The sequence below is a fragment of the Leopardus geoffroyi genome, chromosome B3 (assembly GCF_018350155.1).
Source record: "Leopardus geoffroyi isolate Oge1 chromosome B3, O.geoffroyi_Oge1_pat1.0, whole genome shotgun sequence".
Classification (NCBI taxonomy): domain Eukaryota; kingdom Metazoa; phylum Chordata; class Mammalia; order Carnivora; family Felidae; genus Leopardus; species Leopardus geoffroyi.
The window spans coordinates 60,448,321-60,471,443 of record NC_059337.1 but is presented as its reverse complement, the minus strand read 5'-3'; the positions used below and the strand labels follow the sequence as shown (position 1 = coordinate 60,471,443).

The 23,123-nt window shown below is 38.0% G+C and overlaps 1 protein-coding gene across 2 annotated transcripts in view; it reads right to left on the bottom strand.

Annotated features, from left to right (window-relative positions):
* The window catches only part of UBR1 (ubiquitin protein ligase E3 component n-recognin 1), a 137,346-nt gene that overhangs the window by 7,174 nt on the left and 107,049 nt on the right, over positions 1-23,123 (bottom strand). The window contains exons 37-44 of one of the 2 annotated variants that reach the window (XM_045448006.1): positions 22,018-22,114; positions 21,171-21,238; positions 19,377-19,527; positions 15,991-16,078; positions 14,366-14,499; positions 12,963-13,071; positions 10,227-10,283; positions 7,905-7,982 (exon numbers count right to left, since the gene is read on the bottom strand). In XM_045448006.1, coding sequence (XP_045303962.1) covers positions 7,905-7,982; positions 10,227-10,283; positions 12,963-13,071; positions 14,366-14,499; positions 15,991-16,078; positions 19,377-19,527; positions 21,171-21,238; positions 22,018-22,114 — 782 coding nt within the window. Of the gene's footprint in view, positions 1-7,904; positions 7,983-10,226; positions 10,284-12,962; positions 13,072-14,365; positions 14,500-15,990; positions 16,093-19,376; positions 19,528-21,170; positions 21,239-22,017; positions 22,115-23,123 lie in introns of those variants that run through there. The other variant, XR_006704079.1, reaches the window with a different exon arrangement.

Genomic DNA, 23,123 nt, shown 5'->3' with positions numbered 1-23,123 from the left:
GAATAAAGAGCACCAAAATAATCTCCAATAGGGCATTAACAGTTGATTCTCTGATCCCTTGTTTTTCAGCGAAGATAAGAAAACCACCACCACTGTCTACTAGGAGCAGAAAGACTCTGTGCATAGATATTCCACCCATCTTCTGTAGATGAGGGGACTATTTCACTTCTAGGGGAAAGAATATAATTATAGCTCTTTTTGGATAAAGCTAGTATCTTTCACCTTTAGTGAAGGATGGCTGAATCCTAGTCTCTAGTATCCTACAGAGGAAAATAAAGGTGATACCTAAAGTATAGTAACCAAGCAGCTTACCCTCCTATGGCAGAAATAGCTCAGTCTTTTTTTTTTTTTGGCGCAAGTGAGTGAGGGGCAGAGAGAGAGAGAGAGAGGGAGGGAGAGGGAGGGAGAGAGTGGGGGGAGAGAGAGAGAGACAGAGACAGAGACAGAGGGAGAGAGAAGAGGAGCTCACCTGACAGGGCTCGAGCTCACCAGAAGTTGAGCTCAAACTCAGGAACCACAAGATCATGCCCTGAGCCGAAGTCAGATGCTTAACCAACTGAGCCACCCATGTGACCCAGTCTTTTATTTATTTTTTAGGTTTATTTACTTATTTTCAGAGACAGTTTATGTCCTCAATATGACCTTGTTAGGTATACAATTAAAAAAAATTTTTTTTAATGTTTACTATTGTGAGAGACAGACAGAGAGACAGAGCACAAGTAGGGGAGGGGGCAGAGAGAGGGAGACACAGAATTCAAATCAGGCTTCAGATCTGTAGCTGTCAGCACAGAGCCTGATGTGGGGCTCAAACCCATGAACTGTGAGATCATGACCTTAGTCAAAGCCAGATACTTAACTGACTGAGCCACTCAGGTGCCCCCAATTTTTTTTGTTTTATCATGATGTGCAGCAAGGGTTCAGACACATTTCCCATCCATTTTGTTGAATGTGGGTGGAGAATACAAGTGGGGGTGGGGGAGAGTGGGAGAGAGAATCTCAATCAGGCTCCACGTGGAGCCTGACACAGGGCTCAATCTCACGACAGTGAGACCATGACCAGAGCCAAAATCAAGAGTGGGACACTTAACCGACTGAGCCATCCAGGTGCCCCCAAATGGCTCAGTCTTAACAGAAACTGATGGTGACAATAAAACTGGAGGAGATCATCAGATTTATTTTCATTTTTACTTGAAACCAGTAAGTAGTAATATCATCCAGGGGGATCTTCACTGTGATTAATGACTAACACTTTTCTCACATCCTCCTAAGAGCCAACAGTGATACTCTTTAATGCCAGGAAGATAATACTTATTCACTGGGATTCTGTGGTAGCAATACAGCCCTAAGATTAGGGGAATCACTGAATTTAGAGCTGGATGCAATCTCTGACATCACCTAGCTAATTTTTTGAGGGCTGGGAGGTAAATGATGCAACCATTTCTTTAGGTGGCTGAACTTAACCTGAATGAGACAAGCAGCAAGGTAGCTAATACCAAGGTGAGTTCTATCTAGTAACAGAGACTGGAGAATGGGCTGCCCAAGACCCTCCTGGGCCAGTTAAACTCCCTGGCTTCAGGGTTCAAAGCAGGGGTTATAACTGAATATGAGAATTTCCTCAGTCATGCTGTAGGGTAGTGATTCTCAGAGTAGGCCACCGTTGGGTTCTTCAAGCCCTAAAAATGATGATACACTGCAATCCCTATTTTTGGCCCCTTCAAATGACAGCAAGTTATTTAACTTATGACTAAGGACTATAATAGTCACTTTGCACACCAAGGCAGTTCATTAGAATTATTGATATCCTTAAAACAAAATTTAAGAATTCTTTGTGTTTTCTGAGAACTCTAATTAAAGTTTATTAAGAAGTTTGGCAGCTGTGCAATGCTTACTTAATATTACATAACTCCTAACTGAGCTTAGGAATCCCTGCAGTTTAGGAAAAAGATGCTGTGTTACTGGCACATCAGCAATGAATTCTCAAACAGGCTTTGATTTTCAGACTGCTGACATTCTTGCCTTCTAATTACAAGTTACTGCTCATTTCATGTCATCATTATTAATCTGATTTGCTATGGGTGATGGTGTGATGCCACCTGAGTGTCAAGGATACATAATTGCATCAATTATGGCCTATTGGAATTTTGGCCTATTATTTCCAAGACATGATGCATTGTGATTCAAATATGAAATATTCACACACCAATGGTTAAGGCAGATATCAACAGAATTTCTATAGGGACATTACATCGGTGGTACGTAGCTCATGAATTTATGCTATTTGAATAACTTACGTCATATTTAGCAAGTGTAAACTGTTACTTTATAGGATATTATTTTATCATACAGAATAAGGTATTTAAGGTCATGCTATTTTCTTACAAAGGTAACTAATGGGTAATTCATACATGATATTAGTAATGAGTATAATGTAACTAGTGTATTTTACTTCTCACCAGTCTTTATCATCCAGATTTTTTTTTTGGAAAATAATCAGTGAAAAGGAAGAGGAAGATAAAAGAAAGTCTAAGAAACACTGTTTTACATTAGGTTTTAATCTGATTGAGGTGTGTGTGTGGTGGGGGGCATGGTGCCACACAAAGCTAAGGAGGTTTACTCCTCTCTCTAGTATCAGGCTTAAACCTGAGCCACAATGCTATTATTTGTTTTACTGTAATAATGGGCTTCCATATAAGATTTTGCTTGGAAAAAAAAAGTGGGGGTTCTTCAGTGTTATTTCAGTGAGGATGTGGTCACCTCACTGTAATGCACATAAAACAGTGCTTAAAGACACACATATAAAAGATATTTCTAAGAGAACTACTTGTTTGTGAAGTTGAAAACAGGGTTATTTCAGTGGATGGATGTGTTGACCACACTTGTACATGAATAAATGATGATTCTTCGAGTGCTTAAAAAAACACAAAAGGCTCCTGTAGCTTTAAAAAAGAGAGATGTCATAGAAGATGGTGGAGTAAGGAGCTCCAGGAATTGGTTCCTCTACCAATACAACTGTTGATCTGGCAAAATCTGTCTGAAGCAACTATTTTGGAACTTGGAATCTAGGTGATCATTGCAGCATCCACAGGAGTGCTTAACAAAGAAAGAGGCTGGTAAATTTTAGTAAATTTTGGCTTTTTGTGTAGTGGCTACCACCCCCTCAAAAAAATGAGGGTTGTCCTCAAAACTCAGGGTTGTTTACTTCTTCCTGGCAGTTCACTCAGGGGCTGACACACACACTGGCTATTGTTTCAACTTCTATGGGCTGAAGGGACTTCCTTGGTGGTGATGGCAGAGGGGACTTAAACAGACAGAATATTCTTTATATTTTTTCTTATTGGATCCAGAAATTTAAGGAAATCTGTCAGTTCACTGGCTGATGGCAGCAAAAATGGAACAGAGACTTCAGTGAACACATAATAAGGAATACAGTCTCTGCAAAAACCAGTTTGGTCACTAAACAAACAGACAACTACAGCCTTCATCAAGTAACAGTGGCAATTCCAGGGGAGGGGGTAGAATCTGATTTCCAGAGCTACTACATTACAATATTCAAAACGTCCAGTTCTCACCAAAACTCACAAAGCTTACAAAGAAACAGAAATGATGGCCTATTCACAGGAAAAAAAGAAACTGACAGAAATCATCCCTGAGGAAGCCCAGACAGGACACTTGTTAATAATCAAAGATTCTAAATTAACTCTTAAATGAGTTCAAAGAGCTGATGGAAACCACTGACAAAGAACTAAAGGAAATTAGGAAAACACATGTAAGAGTAGGAAATACCAGCAAAGAGAAATTATAAAAAAAAGAAACAAATAGAAAAGTACAACAGCTGAAATAAAAAACCTACTAAAGGGGTTTAACTGCATATCTGAGCTGGCAGAAGAATCAGTGAATTTTAAGACGGGATAGTTAAAATTACTGAGGAAGAGGAGAAGAAAGAAGTAAGAATGAATAAAAAGGAACAGAGGGATTTATGGGACACCATCAAGCATACCAACATACACACATATTATGAGAGTCACAGAAGGAGAAGCAAGTGAAAAAATATTTTTTTGAAGAAATAATGGCCCAAACTCCTCAACTTTGTTGAAAAACATGAATTTACATGTCAGGAGTGAAACTGAACTACAAACAGGACAAATTCAAAGAGATTCACACAGAAGACATATTATGATCAAGCCGTCAAAAGTCAGAGACAAAGAAAGAAGCTTGAAAGCAGCAAGAAAAGCAATTCATCACATACAAGGAATCCTCAATAAAATTAACAGCTGAAACCATGGAGGCTAGAAGGCAGTAGGATACATGTAATGTCCTCAAAGAAAAAAAGCTGTCAACTAAGAATTCTACATCTGCCAAAACTATCTTTTAAAAACAAAGGAGAAATGAAGACATTCCCAGACCAACAAATGCTAAGGAAGTTCATCGCTGCAAGGCCTGTCTTACAAGAAGTAATAAAGGGAGTCCTTCAAGCCAAAACAGAAAAACACCAATGGCAACTTGCAGCCATATAAAAAAAATATAGATAACTGGTAAAACTAACTACACATGTAAGTATAAAAGCTAGTATTATTATAACTTTGGAAAAATGACTCCTCTTTTTTTGTTTACTATATTATTTAAAAGACAAATGAACAAACCATCATTATAAATCTACATTAACATGCACAGAACGCATAAAAATGTAATCTGTGACCTCAACGACATAAAGAAGGGAGAAAAAATTAGAAAGGAACAGTTAATTATGCAGCTGGAACTATGATGTTGTCAAGTCAAACTAAATTTAGAATGTTAAAAAAAAAAAATAAATTTAGGATGTTAACTGTAATCCCTATGGATACCCAGGTAAGTTGTAGGGTACACACAAAAATCAACTGTGTTTCAATACACCAGCAATGGAACAATCCAAAAAGGAAATTAAGAAAAATAATTGCAGGGGTGCCTGGGTGGCTCTGTTGGTTAAGTGTCTGACTCTTGGTTTTGGCTCACGTCATGATCTCACGGTTTCATGAGTTTGAGCCCCATGTTGGGCCCCATGCTGACAGTGCGGAGTCTGCTTGGGATTCTCTGTCTTCCTGTCCCTCTGCCACTCCCCCACTTGCATGGTCTCTCTCTCAAAATAAATAAATAAACTTAAAAAAAAAGATAAATAATTTCATTCACAATAGCATCCAAAATACTAAAATATCCAGGAATAAATTTAACCAAAGAGGGCAAGACTTGTACACTGGAAACTACAAAATACTGCAGAAAGAAATTAAAGAAGGTCTAAATATGGGAAGGCATCCATGTTCATGGACTGGAGTACTTAATGTTATTAAGATGGCAATACTCCCCAAAGTAATCTATAGGATTAATTTAATCTCTATTAAAATTCTAACTGCCTTTTTGCAGAAATGGAAAAGCCAATCCTCATATTTGTATGTAACTGCAAGGGGCCCCAAATAATTAAAACAACACTGAAAAAGAAAAATAAAGTTGGAAGGCTCACATGTAACAATTTTAAAACTTCTTTTACAAAGCTATAGTAACTTAAAAGTGTGGTACTAGCATAAGGATACACAGACATAGAGACCAATGGAACAGACTTTAGGATTTAGAAAGAAACCCAAACATCACTGACCAACTGATTTTCAACGTGGGTGCCAAGACTATCCAATAAGGGAAGAATAGTCTCTTAAAAAATGGTGCTGTGATAAGTGGAAACCACATAAAAAAAAAAAAAAAAAAGAATGAAGCTGGACTTCCTGCTTTATTCCAAAAATTAACTCAAAACAGATCCACAGCTTAAATACAGAGCTAAACTATAAAACTATTAAGAATAGACTGAAAGAGAACAGAATAGGCCACCCCAAAGTATGCTGCTTTGGCATAATGATTATTTTGAATTAAAGTTACTTAAGAAACAGCAGGTGCAAAAAGGACACTCTGACACCTCTTTCGTTCTCCTGAAAGCAGGAAATAAATCTCCCATGTGAAGGTATCCTCCCTATACCAGAAGGATAGAAAATACCCTTACTGCCAAAGTTAGGGAAATCAAAGTCAAGAAGGCTGTATATATAAACTCTCTTACTTCTTCATTAATTTGGTACTCTAAGTGTAAACTCCTTTGTTTTGTCAAATCTTCACAAATAATTGTTTCTTTAACTATAAAGTATAAACCTAGTTTCTTCTTTGAGTCACGTATCTCTGTGATCTCCCATATATATGAAATTAAATTGGTTTTTCTCCTATTAATCTGAGAGAGAGAAACCCAAGCAGGCTCCACACTGTCAGCATGGAGCCTGATGCAGGGTTCAAGCTCATAAACTGAGATTGTGACTCGAGCTGAAGTCAAATGCTTAACCAACTGAGCTGCCCAGGCATCCCTCTCATATTATTCTGTCTTATGTCAATTTAATTATTTGACTAGAGGGAAGAACAGAGAGGGAGGAACAGAGAGGGAAGAAAGGAAGAGTCTCCTTCCCCTTCAGTATAAAGAAATCTTACAACTCAACAACAAAACAGACAGTCCAATTACAAGATGGGCAAAGGGCTTGAACAGGCATTTCTCCAAAGAACATACACAAATGTCCAAAAAGCACATAAAAAGATGTTCAACATCAGTGGTCATTTAGAAAATGTGTATTAGGGCACCTGGGTGGCTCAGTTGGTTAAGCATCCAACTTGATTTCAGCTCAGGTCATGATCTCATGGTTCATGAGTTTACGCCCCATGTCGAGCTGTGCACTGACAGAGCAAGCCTGCTTGATAGTCTCTCTCTCTCCCTCTCTGCCCCTCATGTGCTCTCTCTCTCAAAACTTACACTGCTGATGGAAATGTAAAATGGGACAGCCATTTATGGAAAACTGCTTACTGGCAACTCAAAGAGTTAAACATAGAATTATCATAATGACCCAATAATTCTACTCCTAGGAATATATATAAGAAAAATGAAAATATATGCCCACATAGAAACTTGTACATGAATGTTTACGGTAGCATTATTCATAATAATCAAAAGAGGGAAACAACCTAAGTGCTCATCAATGGATAAATGGATAAACAAACTCTGTATATGCATACAATGGAATATTTAAGATTTTATTTTTAAGCTATACCTAACAGGGGGCTCAAATTCCCCCGACTAAGCCAGCCAGGCACCCCTACAGTAGAATATTATTTAGTCAAGAAAGGGCCGAATACATGCTACAACTTGGATGGACTTCAAAAACCATACTATGTGAAAGCAGCAAGACACAAAAAATCATATATGATACCTTTTATATGATATATAGAGAGTAGGCAAATTCATAGAGACAGAAAGCAGATTATTGATTACCAGGGGACTGGGAAAGAGGGAAATGGGGTGTGATTACTTAGTGGATACAAGGTGTTTCTCCGGGATGATGAAAAAGTTTTCAAACTAGAGACAGGTGGTGGTTGCACAACATTATGCAGACACTAAATTGTATTGAATTGTATACTTTGTCATCATTAACTGTATGTTTTGTGGATCTCACCTCAAAAATAAAAAAGAAATCAGCACTCACTGTTATAAAAGATGCTAAGTGGTCAATTTTTAAAAAGTTAGCTAGTGGTGGTGCATACCAATTACAGGCTTAAATTTTTTATTATTATTTTTTTTTTTTAAGTTTTCTTTTTTTTTAAAAAAAAAATTTTTTTTTTTAACGTTTATTTTATTTTTGAGACAGAGAGAGACAGAGCATGAACAGGGGAGGGGCAGAGAGAGAGGGAGACACAGAATCTGAAACAGGCTCCAGACTCTGAGCTGTCAGCACAGAGCCCGACGCGGGGCTCGAACTCACGGATAGCGAGATCGTGACCTGAGCTGAAGTCGGCCGCTCAACCGACTGAGCCACCCAGGCGCCCCTAAAATTTTTTAAAAAAATATTTCTTCTTACCTGAAATGAGAAGCTTGATTTAGGAGGCAGCTATAGTCATCAGGTAGCTCTATCAAACTATTTCTTTTTCTAGGGTATCTAGAAATATAATTTAAAAGACAATTTTACTTAAGAGTAAATAAACCCATGTCAAAAACCAACTAAGTAACAGAAGGAAGAATGTCTTAAAAATAACAAAAGAACCCATACTTGCACCCCATAGTAATTCCCCCTGTTGACAACATTAAATCCAAGCATCTGAGCCTAGAATTCCAAATCTTTCATCAGCTGGTTTCCTTTCCAAACTCAACCTCCACTATTCCTGAAGACTAAATTGTTCTAGCTAGATTTCCATAATGGCTAGGAAGGTAATATAAAAAAGTTGTTAAGGATACACAGGCTTTGTAATCAGACGCAGCCACAAATCCTAAATTCTCTAGTATCTAACAAGTCACTGAACCCAAGCCTGTATTTCATGGTCTGTAAACTAGAGGATGAATATATTATACTTTCTCAGTCATAAGGCACACTATCAATTTAATAATAAATTTTTGAGGTGGGAGGGAAGAAATATAAAAGACTCATGCTGATTTAAGAAATGTCAAATATAAATAATAGAATCAAGGAAACTCATAGAGCTGTTAAGGACTCAATAAGATACTGAAGTGGAACATAATGTACTTAGTACTTGATACATGTCTGTAAATGTTATTCATTCTTACAATATAATACAGATACGATAAAAGCCTTGCATGAATGCCGTGAAGAAGAATATCTGAATAACATGGACATTCTATCCTCAAACCACAATCAACTTAAATTCTGTAATTCCTTCTATGTTCAGCTAAAAACTATCTTCTCCAAGAGTAACCTGGCATCATTAAAAATCTTCTGTTTAAATTTCTATAGCATTAACAGTACATTCCATATACTATTACACGTTATGTTTTTAGTTTATGTACATAATTTGATTATAAATTACCCATGACCAAAAAGCTGTATGTGTTGGGTCTTCTAATTCTCCCAAAGTATTTTAGAACCATGCTGGGGAAATAGTAGGTGTCTAAAAGGCACATGAGGTACGCCTGGGTGGCTCAGTCAGTTGAGCGTCGGACTTTGGCTCAGGTCATGATCTTGCAGTTCGTGAGTTCAAGCCCCACGTCGGGCTCTGTGCTGACAGCTCAGAGCCTGGAGTCTGCTTCAGATTCTGTGTCTCCCTCTTTCTCTGCCCATTCCCCACTCATACTCTGTCTCTGTCTCTCAAAAATGAATAAATGTTAAAAAAATTTTTTTAAATAAAATAAATAAAAGGCACATAATGAACTGAAATAAAGGAAAAATTGTGTGAGATTAACAGTCCTAAAATATGTACTCATCTTTTAAACTTTTCTCTCTACTCTTTCTTTTCTTGGTGATGTGAATACTACTCTATCTAAGTTATAAAAGCTGCTCTATAATCTCTAAACCACTAAAGTGGGGTTAAGGGGTAGGCAGCATATGCACATTTACAGTGAAGGCTAAAGAATTTGAAAGAGTGAGAAAAGATGAGAATAGAAGGTGGCATATGCACTTTGTGTCACAATGTTTGCTTTGGCCATGGAAAAATGGTACTACTGATGTTAGCATTTAAGGCTAGGGGTCAATTACTCTGCTTGTTTACTGAAGCAATTCAATTTGAATAAAAATTAGACACATATAACATAAAGCAGGCCCTGGTGGGATACAAAGAAAACAAGCACGCAATCTGGCCTTATTGAACTTACTGTTGAGTGCTTTATGGTGCTGGCAGGTATGCATGCACACACACATGAGAGGGTGTATTAGGAGAGACTTGTGGGATGAGGTCAGATTTGAATTGGTCCTTGAGGAAGAGGTGGATTATGACTGAGCCATAACTTAAAGGACACAGGAGGGCTGAAGAAAATTTTGTTGGGTAGTGTTTAAGTATAAAGATAGGAAGGGAAGGGGTAAAGGGAATAGTTCTATTTATATCTTACTCTATTCTCAAAAGGAAAAAAATGTTGTACAGGAATACTGTCACTACCCTCTGATTGTAATATACCAGCAGCTCCAAGATGCCATCTCCTCCTGTGCCTTTTAATATGCATGTACACGCTTAAGAAAGAGGAGCTGGTGGAGTTAAACAATTTAAGAGGGAAAGGACAGTCCCTCCAAGAAAAAAATCAATTGCAGGAAGAATCTGAATTCTGGCAAAGACCTAAGAGAAACGCAGGAAACAATGTACTGAGTAAGAATGAATAAGACAGACTAGAAATCATATTCAGCAAACCAACTATTTTTGGAAACACAACCTGTAGGAAAGGACTAAGAAGTAAAACCAACCTGACTATGGTGCTTTTCTGCTTCAAACAGTTTAGTAAGGCAGGATCTGCACACCACCTATACGGAGAGCCAAGAGAAAAGCAAACAGGTCATCACAATTTCAGCATAGTGTTCATGAGTGAGCCACCCTCTCCAAATCTGTCCCTTCTTTCCATGTTCCCTCCACTAGACTTCTACAATCTTGCTCCTTTGCTTTCCTTCTCTTTGTTTTTGTGTCTGCCTATTTATTTTGTCCCTTTTCTGTTATTGATTTCTTTTTTTAAGGGCTTATCAATCAAGGTCTTACTAGAAAAACAGAAACCATTCTGAAGAGGGAATTTAATACCAGGAATTGGTAATAAAGATGACAGAAGGGCTGCAAAGCCAACCAGGAGATAAAAACACAAAGTGACCCAAAGATTAGCCAGTAACAGGAAGCCACTGCCTCTCCCAGGATGGAGGAACGAAAGGAAATTGTGGCATTACTAGAAACGAGGGGCTAGGGTCACTGATGAATACTGGAACCACCAGAGACTTGGCTGATGGGAACTACAGCCAGAGAAGAGCTACAGTCACTGGCCAGAGATACCACACAAAGCAGAGAGAGGTGGCCTGAACACTCAGGCTTCTCTCTTCCTCCTCACTTCCAATACCCTATTACTGCCTCCCCCAGGCTGAGTACAGGTAGACGCCAACTGACAAGAAAGACCAGGCAATACGGCTTGCAAGTCTCAGTCCCCTGTACTTCAGAGCAGAGGATAAGGGGAGGCTCTGCAGGAATGGTACAAAGTACAAGGACATTCTGTTACAAAGTTTGAATTTTTGTCATTAACCTAGAAGAGTAAGTTTAAAATGTATTGACTCATGGGGCGCCTGGGTGGCGCAGTCGGTTAGGTGTCCGACTTCAGCCAGGTCACGATCTCGCGGTCCGTGGGTTCGAGCCCCGCGTCAGGCTCTGGGCTGATGGCTCAGAGCCTGGAGCCTGTTTCCGATTCTGTGTCTCCCTCTCTCTCTGCCCCTCCCCTGTTCATGCTCTGTCTCTCTCTGTCCCAAAAATGAATAAACGTTGAAAAAAAAAAAATTTATAAAATGTATTGACTCCAACAACATACAAGTAAAGTCAGTATAACCTACTGTGATTGTACTTAACACAAAGCATGATGTTGATTTTTAAAGATCTGTTTTAATTCATTTTTAATCACACTGGAGATTAGAACCCCTCATAAGAAATGAAGATACACAAAAAAGAACCTAACAGAAGAGATGAGAGCACAGAAAATGTGGCAGGAGACAAGCAGACATTCACACAAATCCTGACATGGACACGGAGAAAGAAACACTAATGAAAGAAAAAGGAGAAAGGTAAAGGCAGAAAATTGAAAAAATAAAGGAAATCATGGGTGTGATCATGTGATTTATAATAATAAATACGTATATTTAGTCTTCAACCCAGTTCCCAGCACAGGGAATTTCCTAAGTGATGACAGCAACAAAGGTGTGCTTTAGATCCCTCCTAGGGATGGGGGCTGGGTACTGGGAGAACCAAACATGTGACAGAAGATTGGAACTTTCAGCTCTGCTACTTCAACCACCATGGAGGAAAGAGGGACTGGAGGTTGAATCAGTCACTAATGGCCATTGATTTAATCAACCATGCCTATGTAATATAGCCTCCAAAATCACCAACAGGACAGGATTTGGAGAACTTCCACATTGGTGAACACGTGGTGATTTGGGGAGGGTGGTGTGTTTAGGGAGTATGCAATCTTGGCTCCCTTTCCCTGTGCATCTCTTCCACCTGGCTGTTCCTGAGTAAACTGGTGATCTAGTAAGTAAAATGTTTCTCTGAGTTCTGTGAGCTGCTCTAGCAAATTAACTGAACCCAAGGAGGGGTCAGTGGAGCCTCTGTTCTATAGCCATTGGGTCAGGAGCACAGGTGACAACCTTGGACTTGCTAGTAGAAGCTGTCTGAAATATGTCTGTATGTAGGCATGCCAGTCTATAGCAATGAGCCCTTAACCTGTGGGATCTGATGCTATCTCCAGGTAGACAGTGTAGGATTGAGGTGAATTGTAGGATACCCAGCCGGTGTCAGAGAACTGCCTGTTGGATATGTGGCCAAAACATCCTCCCCGAACACCCCAAACACTGGGTGTCAGAATCTGTAATGGAGGAAATAAAGTAAGAGTAACAGTGAGAATTAATTATTAAAACAATGCTACATGTCAATTATATCTGAAAAAAAAAAAAAAAAAAGATGGAAATTGTGGAAGCAAAGATAGGGAAGGACACTAGAGGTTAGGAGGGTAGACAGTGATCAGGAGGGCCAGAAATGATGAGGTAGAAAGAAAGTTTTTCTCAAAAAAAGACCCACCTCTCTCAGGGAAATTTAACTGATACATTTTGATTCACCAAATGACTTTTTTATTCCCCCTCAGGCACCCTCCAGAGATGTGCGCTACCATGTGAGATATGCTACTGTTTTAGACAGAGCCCCAATTTTGTTTCTTTTGATATTTAGTTGTGACTATGTGGCTGCTGACAACATGACCACCTCCCCCTGCTGCCCAGCCTGCCTGATGATTTATAGGAAACGGCAGCTTTAGGGAAGAGTAGTACAAGGAACGGTAATTATGGTGGGACAAGCGGAAATTCCAGCTGCCCATGGCTGCTGGACTTGTCTCCAATTCCTTGAGTGTGTGAATTAGGAACACAACAGTATAATAACCCAACAGTCACATTTTGCCCTCATAGTACCTCTGGAGGAGGGGTCTTACAGTATCCCAATATTCCTGGAAAAGCAGGAACAAATTTGTGGGTAAAGATAGATAGCTACAGAGTGCACTGTATTCTCCTTCTGCAGGATCTGCAAGAGAATAACAATACATTTAGTAAGCACATTATTCTTACCTGGTATTACAGCACCATCTAGATAAATTAATACATGATTTTTTAAAAATGCAAAAAAACAACTACGTGGGAAGTAGCACCCCATTTACAGGCATACCAGTTCAGTTCTAGACCACCACAATAAAGCGAGTATTGCAATGAAGCAAGTCAAGTGAATTTTTGGCTTCCCAGTGATTATTAAAGTTACGCTTCTACTATTTGTAGTCTATTTAGTGTGCAACAGAACTATGCCTAAAACAAAAATTTACATACCTTAATTAAAAAATATTTTATTACTAAAAACTGCGAACCATCATATGGTCTTTCAGCCAGTCATAATCAATCATCACAGATCACCCTAACAAATATAATAATAATGAAAAAGTTTGAAATATTGCAAGAATAATCAAAATGTGACACAAACATGAAGTGAGCAAATGCTGTGGGAAAAATGGCACTGGCAGACTTCCTTGACACAGGGTTGCCACAAACCTTCAATTTGTAAAAAATGCGGTATCTGCAAAGTGCAATAAAGCAATGCGCAATATGACAATGTATGCCTGTGTATAGAATCACAACAAACTAGATTAAATAAACCCTACTGAACTGAGTTCAAGATACAGAAGCTGAAAGCCAAAAAAGCTGACCTGTTCAGCTTAATCTCAAAGGACAAAAGCAAGAATCTCTAAACAATTTTGGTGATGCTTCCAAAATCATACAAATGTTCTGATTTTTACCCATACAAAAGAGCAAGAAAGCCTTGTCTACTTTGATGTAGATTTAAGGCAAGTAAAGAAGAAAGGAAATGACTGGTACTCAAACATACATATCCTCACTTTGTTACAACAGGCCTTTCCTAGCAGCATTTTACCTCTTTTGTAGTAGTTATATGTTCAAAAGTCAAATAAGGAGTATAAAATAACATTTTCCTCCTACTTAACCAAATTGTTCTCTTTCCTAAATGCAACCAATGTTCCTAATTTTTTGCATATCCTAACAGTTATATTCTGTGTGCAGACACTTTATAAGCTCAAGTACATCAACTATACATAGATAGGAGTCCTGAGTAGGTTTTGCATATTATGAAGCTAATCTCATTTTTGGTCTCACCTTCAGCCCATACCACAGCAGGGCACACATGTTGACAGTGAACATTGATGAAAGAGGCAGAGAACAGAAAAGTAGTTTTGCCCTCACCTTGTATTTTTGAGCTTGAAGGTAAGAAAAAATATCTATTATATCCTATTCTGAGATTTCACTTTCCTACTTACTTGTCAGCAGTTCATCAGGTGGAGTTACTCCAAGTAAATAGTGGAAAAACAAGGCAGCACAGCGAAGGTAAGGGGTGATACCATTCTTCAATGAGACCCACAAATACCAGCCAGGAATACCACACCCAATGCAGCTAAGAGGCAATAATTCCAGAACAGAACAGAATACTGATCAGACTAAACCCCTAGACTTTAAACACATCCTCATTTAAAAACATAGCTAAGTATTTAAATAATTTTTTATCCATTTAATTTTTAAACATTTAAAACATAATATTTAACTGGCAATATCTTCTATATTTAAATCTTCTGAAAGTTTCCTAAATAAAACCACAAATCTTGTATCTTTTACCATGTAGGTTTTTATTTTATTTAATTAAAAAATAAATCAATTATTTATATTATGATTAGCAATATGTAATAATTATTAATAATATTAATAACCATTAATTAATTTTTAAATGAGGGGCAGGCAAAAGTTTATGAGAGTATAAGAAAGTAAGAATAGTATGAAAGCTCTTTACAGACAGGGGGCATATGAAAGTGAATGCCCCTACCATGTAAATTTTTAAAGCAAATAACTATTTTCTTCTTTATCCTAACCCTTATGATGAAATGTGAATCAGATATATTTATCAATAACTAACCAAAGCAGTTAAGTTAGCTAAAAAAATTAATACTTTCTTGATTTCTGTATTAAAGTTGGTGATTCAGAGAGCAGTGAAAAGTACTCTATATCATACTTGCAATGTTACAACACAAAGAGTGAACCCTAATGTAAACTATGGACTTTAGTTAACAACAATGTATTGATACTGTTTTATCATCTTTAACAAATCTACCACACTGAAGGCTGGATGTTAATTACAGGAGAAACTGGTGAGGGGAGGGAGTATACAGGAACACTATGTACTTTCTGTTTAAATTTTCTGTAAGCCTAATAAAACAGCTCTAAAAAATAAAGTCTAGTAACACACACACACACACACACACACACACACACACACACACTGTCTCTCTCTCTCTCTCTCTCTCTCTCTCTCTCCCTCTCTCTCTTCAGTACCTAACTAAAAACAAAACAAAACAGAAAACCTAACTAAAAATTGATGAAGAAGATGAAAGCAAAGAGGGGAGAGTTTGGCAGCATGTAGAGCTCAGTGGGGCACTCTTATTGTACTTTTGATTTTAACCTTTGCATCGCCAATAAATTTCACGTTACATAAAAGCCATAAAAAAAATCTCTAGTTAAGCGTATCAACTGTATAGATTGCTTTAAATGGATGACCTATTTTCTATTTTGTACATTTATTTAAATTCTAAATGCTGCCATTTGTTAAAATTTTATTATCTTTGGCCTATGTTCCCAGAACAGTTTTATAAAAGTAAAGATGTATCAAAACTGTTCTTTATAATAAGAGTAAAGAACAGTTTATAAGAGTAAAGATGTATCAAAACTTGTTTCAGTCTCAGAAACAAACAAATGGGTAGCTGTAACTCCAAAAGCTCTTAACTGATTTTTAAAAACTGGAATTAAAATGGTTCAAAAGTCATTGTGCCAAACAACTGAAGAGGTGGAATTATTAAAACAATACTGAAATAAGTTGAACTAATGAACTGCTACTCACCCATTTGTATATTGAGAAACTTCTGCCAAGAAAGAAGATGCAGAACGAGCCTCTTCACTCTCTTCTTGAACCTGAGCAAGGGGGAGGTCTGAAAAAGAAATTCTGAAAGATAAATCTATGAGTTTGCTATTCAATGTATTAATTACACCTCAATATCATGGTGTCAGGATAATAAACAATGTCAACTCAACTGAGGCTCTTTTCCTTTTTCTCAATCTAAATAGTTGATTCTAAATATTAAAACTGTTGGGTAAGGGGTGCCCGGGTGGCTCAGTCAGTTAAGGGTCCAACTTCAGCTTAGGACATGATCTCATGGTTTGTGAGTTTGAGCCCTGTGTCGGGCTCTGTACTGATAGCTCAGAGCCTGGAGCCTGCCTCAGATTCTGTGTCTCCCTCTCTGCCCCTCCTCCGCTTGCGTGCGTGCACGTGCTCACTCGCTCCCTCTCTCTCTCAAAAATAAACATTAAAAAAAAAACCTCTTAGGTAAACTTTATCAGTATATTAGATGAAGAAACAAATAGGGCAGAATCACATGGATGTTTAATAAATGCTGATCTCATTGTAATATGACCAGGTAAACAAATTAGTGGTCATCTATCTGCTTTGCATTCCTAGGAGTCTTAGCTAACAGGTAGAAATTCAGCTTCTAGAAAGGGAAGTAGGTTGCTGTCCTGCCTTTACTCTCAAGCAACACATTAAGAAGAACCTCGTAAGGTAATTTCCTTCATTAATCTATCCTTAAGGAGGACCATCCTAAACCTTTCCACCAATTGCTAACTCACTCACTTAGGTTAAAGCTCTGGATAAGACACTTAAGTTCTCTGAACTTTTATCATATTAAAATGGGTATAAAAATGCCAACATTGGGGGCGCCTGGGTGGCGCAGTCGGTTGGGTGTCCGACTTCAGCCAGGTCACAATCTCGCGGTCCGTGAGTTCGAGCCCCGCGTCGGGCTCTGGGCTGATGGCTCAGAGCCTGGAGCCTGTTTCCGATTCTGTGTCTCCCTCTCTCTCCGCCCCTCCCCCGTTCATGCTCTGTCTCTCTCTGTCCCAAAAATAAATAAAAACGTTGAAAAAAAAAAATGCCAACATTTTAGTTCAATGTGATGGATGGTTACATCCTATTTGAATAGTGCTCTCTTGTTTTAAAAATACTTAAAAAATATATATACATTAATTCATCTGAAAGACAATTAAAATTACCCTGTGTCTCTTACTTTGGTTGGATATTGCTAGTTCTTCTCCTTTCAGTTAAGATCTCTTTAGGAAAAACACACTTTTTTAAAAAAAGGAAAATATATCATGAATTCATATTGATATTTCCAATTTAAATATGTTTAATATTTGCACGACTGAAGTGAATTTTACATGCAGTGAAATACACAAACAATAAATGTACCATTTGATGAGTTTTGACAAATGCACACACCCATGTAACAAGATTTTTAAACATGAAACTTTATTTCTTAAAGCAGTTTTAGGTTCATTACAAAATTGAGAGGAAAGCACTGAGTTTCCAGATACCTGCCCTACTATCAACAGCTTGCACTAGAGTGGTACATTTGTTACAATCAATGAACCTATACTAACACATCATTATCATCCAAAGTCCACAGTTTACATTAGGGTTCATCCTGGTATTGTATATTCTGTAGGTCTTCACAAACGAAATGTAGCCACTGTTACAGTATCATACAGAGTAGTTTCACTGCCCTCAAAATCCTCCGTGCTCTCCAAATTCACCACTGTTTCCCCGCTCTCCCCCCCCAACCTCTGGTAATCACTGATATACTGTCTCCATAGCTTTGCCTTTTCCAGAATGTCATATACAGTTGACCCTTGGACAACATGGGGGTTAAGGGTGCCAACATCCTGCATAGCCAAAAATCTACCTATACATTTTGACTCTCCAGTAACTAACAGGCTACTGTTGACTGAAAGCCTTACTGATAAGATATTGAGTCACTTAACATGCATTTAAAAAAAAAATTTTTTTTAAGTTTATTCATTTTTGAGAGAGCACAAGTGAGGGTGGGGCAGAGAGGGAGACACAGAATCTGAAGCAGGCTCCAGGCTCTGAGCTGTCAGCACAGAGCCCGATGCAGGGCTCAAACTCACGAACCGTGAGATCATGACCTGAGCTGAAGTCGAACACTTAACCAACTGAGCCACCCAGACGCCCCAACACGTATTTTGTATAACATTATATATGTATGTTACATGTTATATATTTTGTGTGTTATACACTGTATTCTTACAATAAAGTAAGTTAGAGAAAAGAACAATTTTTTTTTTTTTTTAACATTTATTTATTTTTGAGACAGAGAGAGACAGAGCATGAACGGGGGAGGGGCAGAGAGAAAGGGAGACACAGAATCGGAAGCAGGCTCCAGGCTCTGAGCCATCAGCCCAGAGCCTGACGCGGGGCTCGAACTCACGGACCACGAGATCATGACCTGAGCTGAAGTCAGACACTCAACCGGCTGAGCCACCCAGGTGCCCCGAGAAAAGAACAATTATTAAGAAAATCATATGAGAAAATCAGGCAACAACAGATGTTAGCGAGGATGCAGAGAAAGAGGATCTCTTTTGCATTGTTGGTGGGAATGCAAGCTGGTGCAGCCACTCTGGAGAACAGTATGGAGGTTCCTCAAAAAATTAAAAATAGAACTACCCTACGACCCAGCAAATGCACTACTAGGTACTTATCCAAGGGATACAGATGTGCTGTTTCAAAAGGACACATGCACCCCAATGTTTAGAGCAGCACTATCAACAATAGCCAAAGTACAGAAAGAGCCCAAATGTCCATCGATGGATGAATGGATAAGAAGATGTGGTATATATATAAAATGGAGTATTATTTGGCAATCAAAAAGAATGAAATCTTGCCATTTGCAACTATGTGGATGGAACTGGAGGGTATTATGCTAAGTGAAATTAGTCAGAGAAAGACAATAATCATATGACTTCACTCATATGAGGACTTTAAGAGACAAAACACATGAAAATAAGGGAAGGGAAACAAAAATGATATAAAAACAGGGAGGGGGACAAAACAGAAGAGACTCATAATTATGGAGAACAAACTGAGGGTTACTGGAGAAGTTGTTGGAGGCGGGATGGGCTAGATGGGTAAGGGGCACTAAGGAACCTACTCCTGAAATCATTGTTGCACTATATGCTAACTAATTTGGATGTAAATTTAAAAAAATAAAAAAAAACAAAACACAACATCCATAAAGAAACAAATAAATGATCATTCAACAAGAGAAATAACATAGAACTTTGAAATATGTGATATGACTAATTGCATGCATAATTAATTTTGCCAATAAACCATGGGCAAATGTTATTTATTTTATAGTTAACTGATGTGAGCTTTACCTGTGTCTATGGTAAGAAGGATCTGAAGCATGTGTGCCATGGTGATCAAATGGAAGAGATAAAGGTGGTTATACGAGGAACTAATTGATGAAGGCTGCAGATCAACAGTGTCATCCCAATACAAGGATGGAAATGCTAACACAGCACCAACCTATAAGAGAAAACAGATATCAACATGAGTGACGACAAAGACCAGTGCAAGCTAATCTCATAACTCAAAGTACAGAGCATCAGATGCTCTGTGCTCGTGTGTGGGTTTTTTTTGTTCTTGTTTTTTATATATTTTATTTTTAAGGAATCTCTGCACCCAATGTGGGGCTTGAACTCATGACCCTGAGATCAAGAGTTACATGCTCTACCAACTGAGCCAGCCAGGAGCCCCTGTGTGGGTTTCTTTTTATAACTAGCCACAACATTTTCCCTAATTATTCAATAGAATATCTTAGAATATAGTGTACCATAAATGGAGAACAAAAGTCATCACCTAACAGGTTATCCCTTTGCTGAAACTTCTTTTTCTAGGCAGTTTCAATCCTGTGGTTGAGAAGATTCAATATTACAATAACATGGGGAGCTCTTAAAAGAACACCGATACACAGACTAGTCCAATCAAATTAGAATCTCAGGGTATAGAGCCTATTTACCAGCATTCCTTCCAAAGTTTCCCCAAAAGGTTCCAAAAGATGGGAGTGACAACCACTGGGCATAGTCCTGAACAATGAGGTATGGGGGACACTGACTAATCTTGTATCCACAGATTCCATACTCCCAACCGCACCAACGATCTCTCCAGGGGACTCATTTTGAAGGAATGGAATCATAGTAGGGCTGGAAAAGCTCTGCAAGAAACTCATAAAACAGTTGCCACCTATCTATAGGTGTTTGGGAGAAGCCCAGATATGTCAATGGCCTGGTACCCATCACCAAATGATCAATGATTTTAATTTAAGACAGCTCATACTGTCATTTACTGCTTATAATGTAAACAAGTTAAGAAAAGGGGGGAGGAAGAAAGCACAATATATATTTTAAAAAGTCTGCTTGGACGGACACCAACTCAATATAATCAACTAGGACAAGAACTACAAAATAAAGAGTAAATGTGCTTTCACTTGTAAAGTGATTTTGAGGGGTGACCGGGTGGCTCAGTCGGTTAAGCGTTTGACTTGGGCCCAGATCATAATCTCACAGATCGTGAGTTTGAGCCCTGCATCATGCTCTGTGCTGACAGTTCAGAGCCTGGAGCCTGCTGTGGATTATGTGTCTCTCTCTCTCTGTCCCTCCCCTGCTCGTGCTCTCTCTCCCTCAAAAATAAATAAACATTAAAAAAAAAAGTGGTTTTGATGGTCTCATTCAAATCTCTATTTTAAATGAATTTTTTTTTTTATTTTGTATGGAAATTTAATTCTCATTTGGAGATCTTTTTTTTTTTTTCAACGTTTATTTATTTTTTGGGGGACAGAGAGAGACAGAGCATGAACGGGGGAGGGGCAGAGAGAGAGGGAGACACAGAATCAGAAACAGGCTCCAGGCTCTGAGCCATCAGCCCAGAGCCTGACGCGGGGCTTGAACTCACGGACCGCGAGATCGTGACCTGGCTGAAGTCGGACGCTTAACCGACTGCGCCACCCAGGCGCCCCCAAATCTCTATTTTAAACAGAAAGGAGAAAAGACTAAATTTCATAATCTGAACACCAATAATTTATAATCTTGAATAAAGAACATGAACTTGAATGAGGAAAACTATGAAATTATAAACTTGAGAGACTTTAAGAAATTTTATTGAATACTTACCAAAACATGAAATAGGTCTATAGACAGAAGGCAAGGTGTATCTTCTGATTTTAGGTTAGGAAGAACAACTAAAAAATACCAAACAACAGTGCAATTCATTAAGATAGCAATGTGGTTATAAATATAATGCAAAACACCTAAAACAAAAATATAACAGGGATATAAAATACAGAAACTGGTAAAATGGCATATCACACTTTTATGAATGGGGACCATAATTAAAAATAAACTATACTGAGAAAAACTTCCTAGAAAGCCTTGGATATAATTTAAGTGTTAAAAGAGAAGATCCAGGAAGAAAAGGTAAAGAGCATAAATGAAATAGAGGTTGTTCAATAAATATTTGCTCCGTGAATAAGAAAAATTACTTTTATACAATGTTCCTTAATACTTTTTTCCTAACTATACATTTCTAAGTGTTTTGTGACACATTAAATACGTGAACAATTTGGAGGGGGGCAGAGAGAGCATGCAAAGCAGTGTAAGTAAAACGAGGATGAAGAATATCCCCTTGAACCAGCAAAATTAAACCTATTTTTAAATGATCTTTCCATGTCATCACTCCCTTTTCTTACCAGATGAGGACAAAAATATGTTAGTGGTTGTGGATGTTGATTCAATAAAGCCTCTAGGTGGGAACAAGGGACATAACTAGAAAACATTTGGAAAATACCTGAGTTTTAAAATAAAACTACAGTTATTGTACAGGCATCTATGTCTTTGTTTTTTCTTTTATAAAGCTGCTATAGTAGTGTTCAAAATTAGTTCAGTGTGTTGTTTCTGAATGATATACACTGCCAGAAATGCAAAGAAAAAGACATATAATAATATTCAGAGAAGAGTCTACCTGATAGGAGACGAATCAGATGTTTCTGTATCAGGACCTGAGGACACGTAATCTTCTGTGCAATGGCAAACTGCATTAATGCTTTCAGACCATTATGCTAGATTGTAAGAGAGGGGAAGAGAAAAAGGGCAGATGACAGACCTAAGTCATTCACTATAAAAATCATTCCCAGTCTGCAAGTATTAGTTGTAGCCTTATTATAAACTTCACATTCTTGCAAATAAAGTATAATATTTATAATATTTTTAATACTTTCAGGAAGTTTTATGAACTTATCAAGTTTTAATAGATTTTCCCATGACCAAGAGATATTAAAGCTATAATTATTTCAATTCTCATTTAGATACTCATTTTCCCCAGAGTCAATTTCTTAAATTTACTGGATTAATTTACTCTGAGGCCTGGGCAAAAAAATTTATAAAAATTCTAAAATCATGGCCAGAAAAACCCCACTAAATGCAGGGAATAGATCTGCTTTCCAAACAGGCGGCCAGGAAGTGTAGGGAAGCACATTGTATATTAAAAGTCCCCTGTGCCTTGGGAAAATAAGAGGAAAATGGCTAGGAGCAGGGGTGCTCTACGGAATCCTTGGTTGCCCACCCTGTTTTCAAGTGGCTATTTCTTGAGCTTAGGTCTGGAGACGGGTATAGTCCTGTAGTGTTAAAATCTGCCCATCAAGGAGCCATGGCTTAGTTTTATTCTTGAATTCACTATGATGATTTATGTAGAGTTAAGCCAGCATTAGGACTTAATGTTACATGATGGCACAAAATTAGCGAAGAAGGAAAATGTAGGGGACACTGAATTTCTGACTTGGCAATAAGCAGAGAAGGGGAGAAAAAAGGGACAAAGTATCATCTGAAATCTATGAATTACATTTAACCACTGAGATTGAGTAAGCTCTCTAAAGTGCACAATGCTGGCCATTTTGTCTCCTGTGAGACTGAGGTAGCTTTGTAAAAAAGAAAAAAAAAAATAGAATTCCGCTAATTTTTACAGAAAAAGGAATGAATTAAAAAAATGATTTTAAAAACTAATAAATTAACTGTAGATTATACCAAAAAAGCCTACTATGAGTTACACATACCTTGCTGGAATATACATAC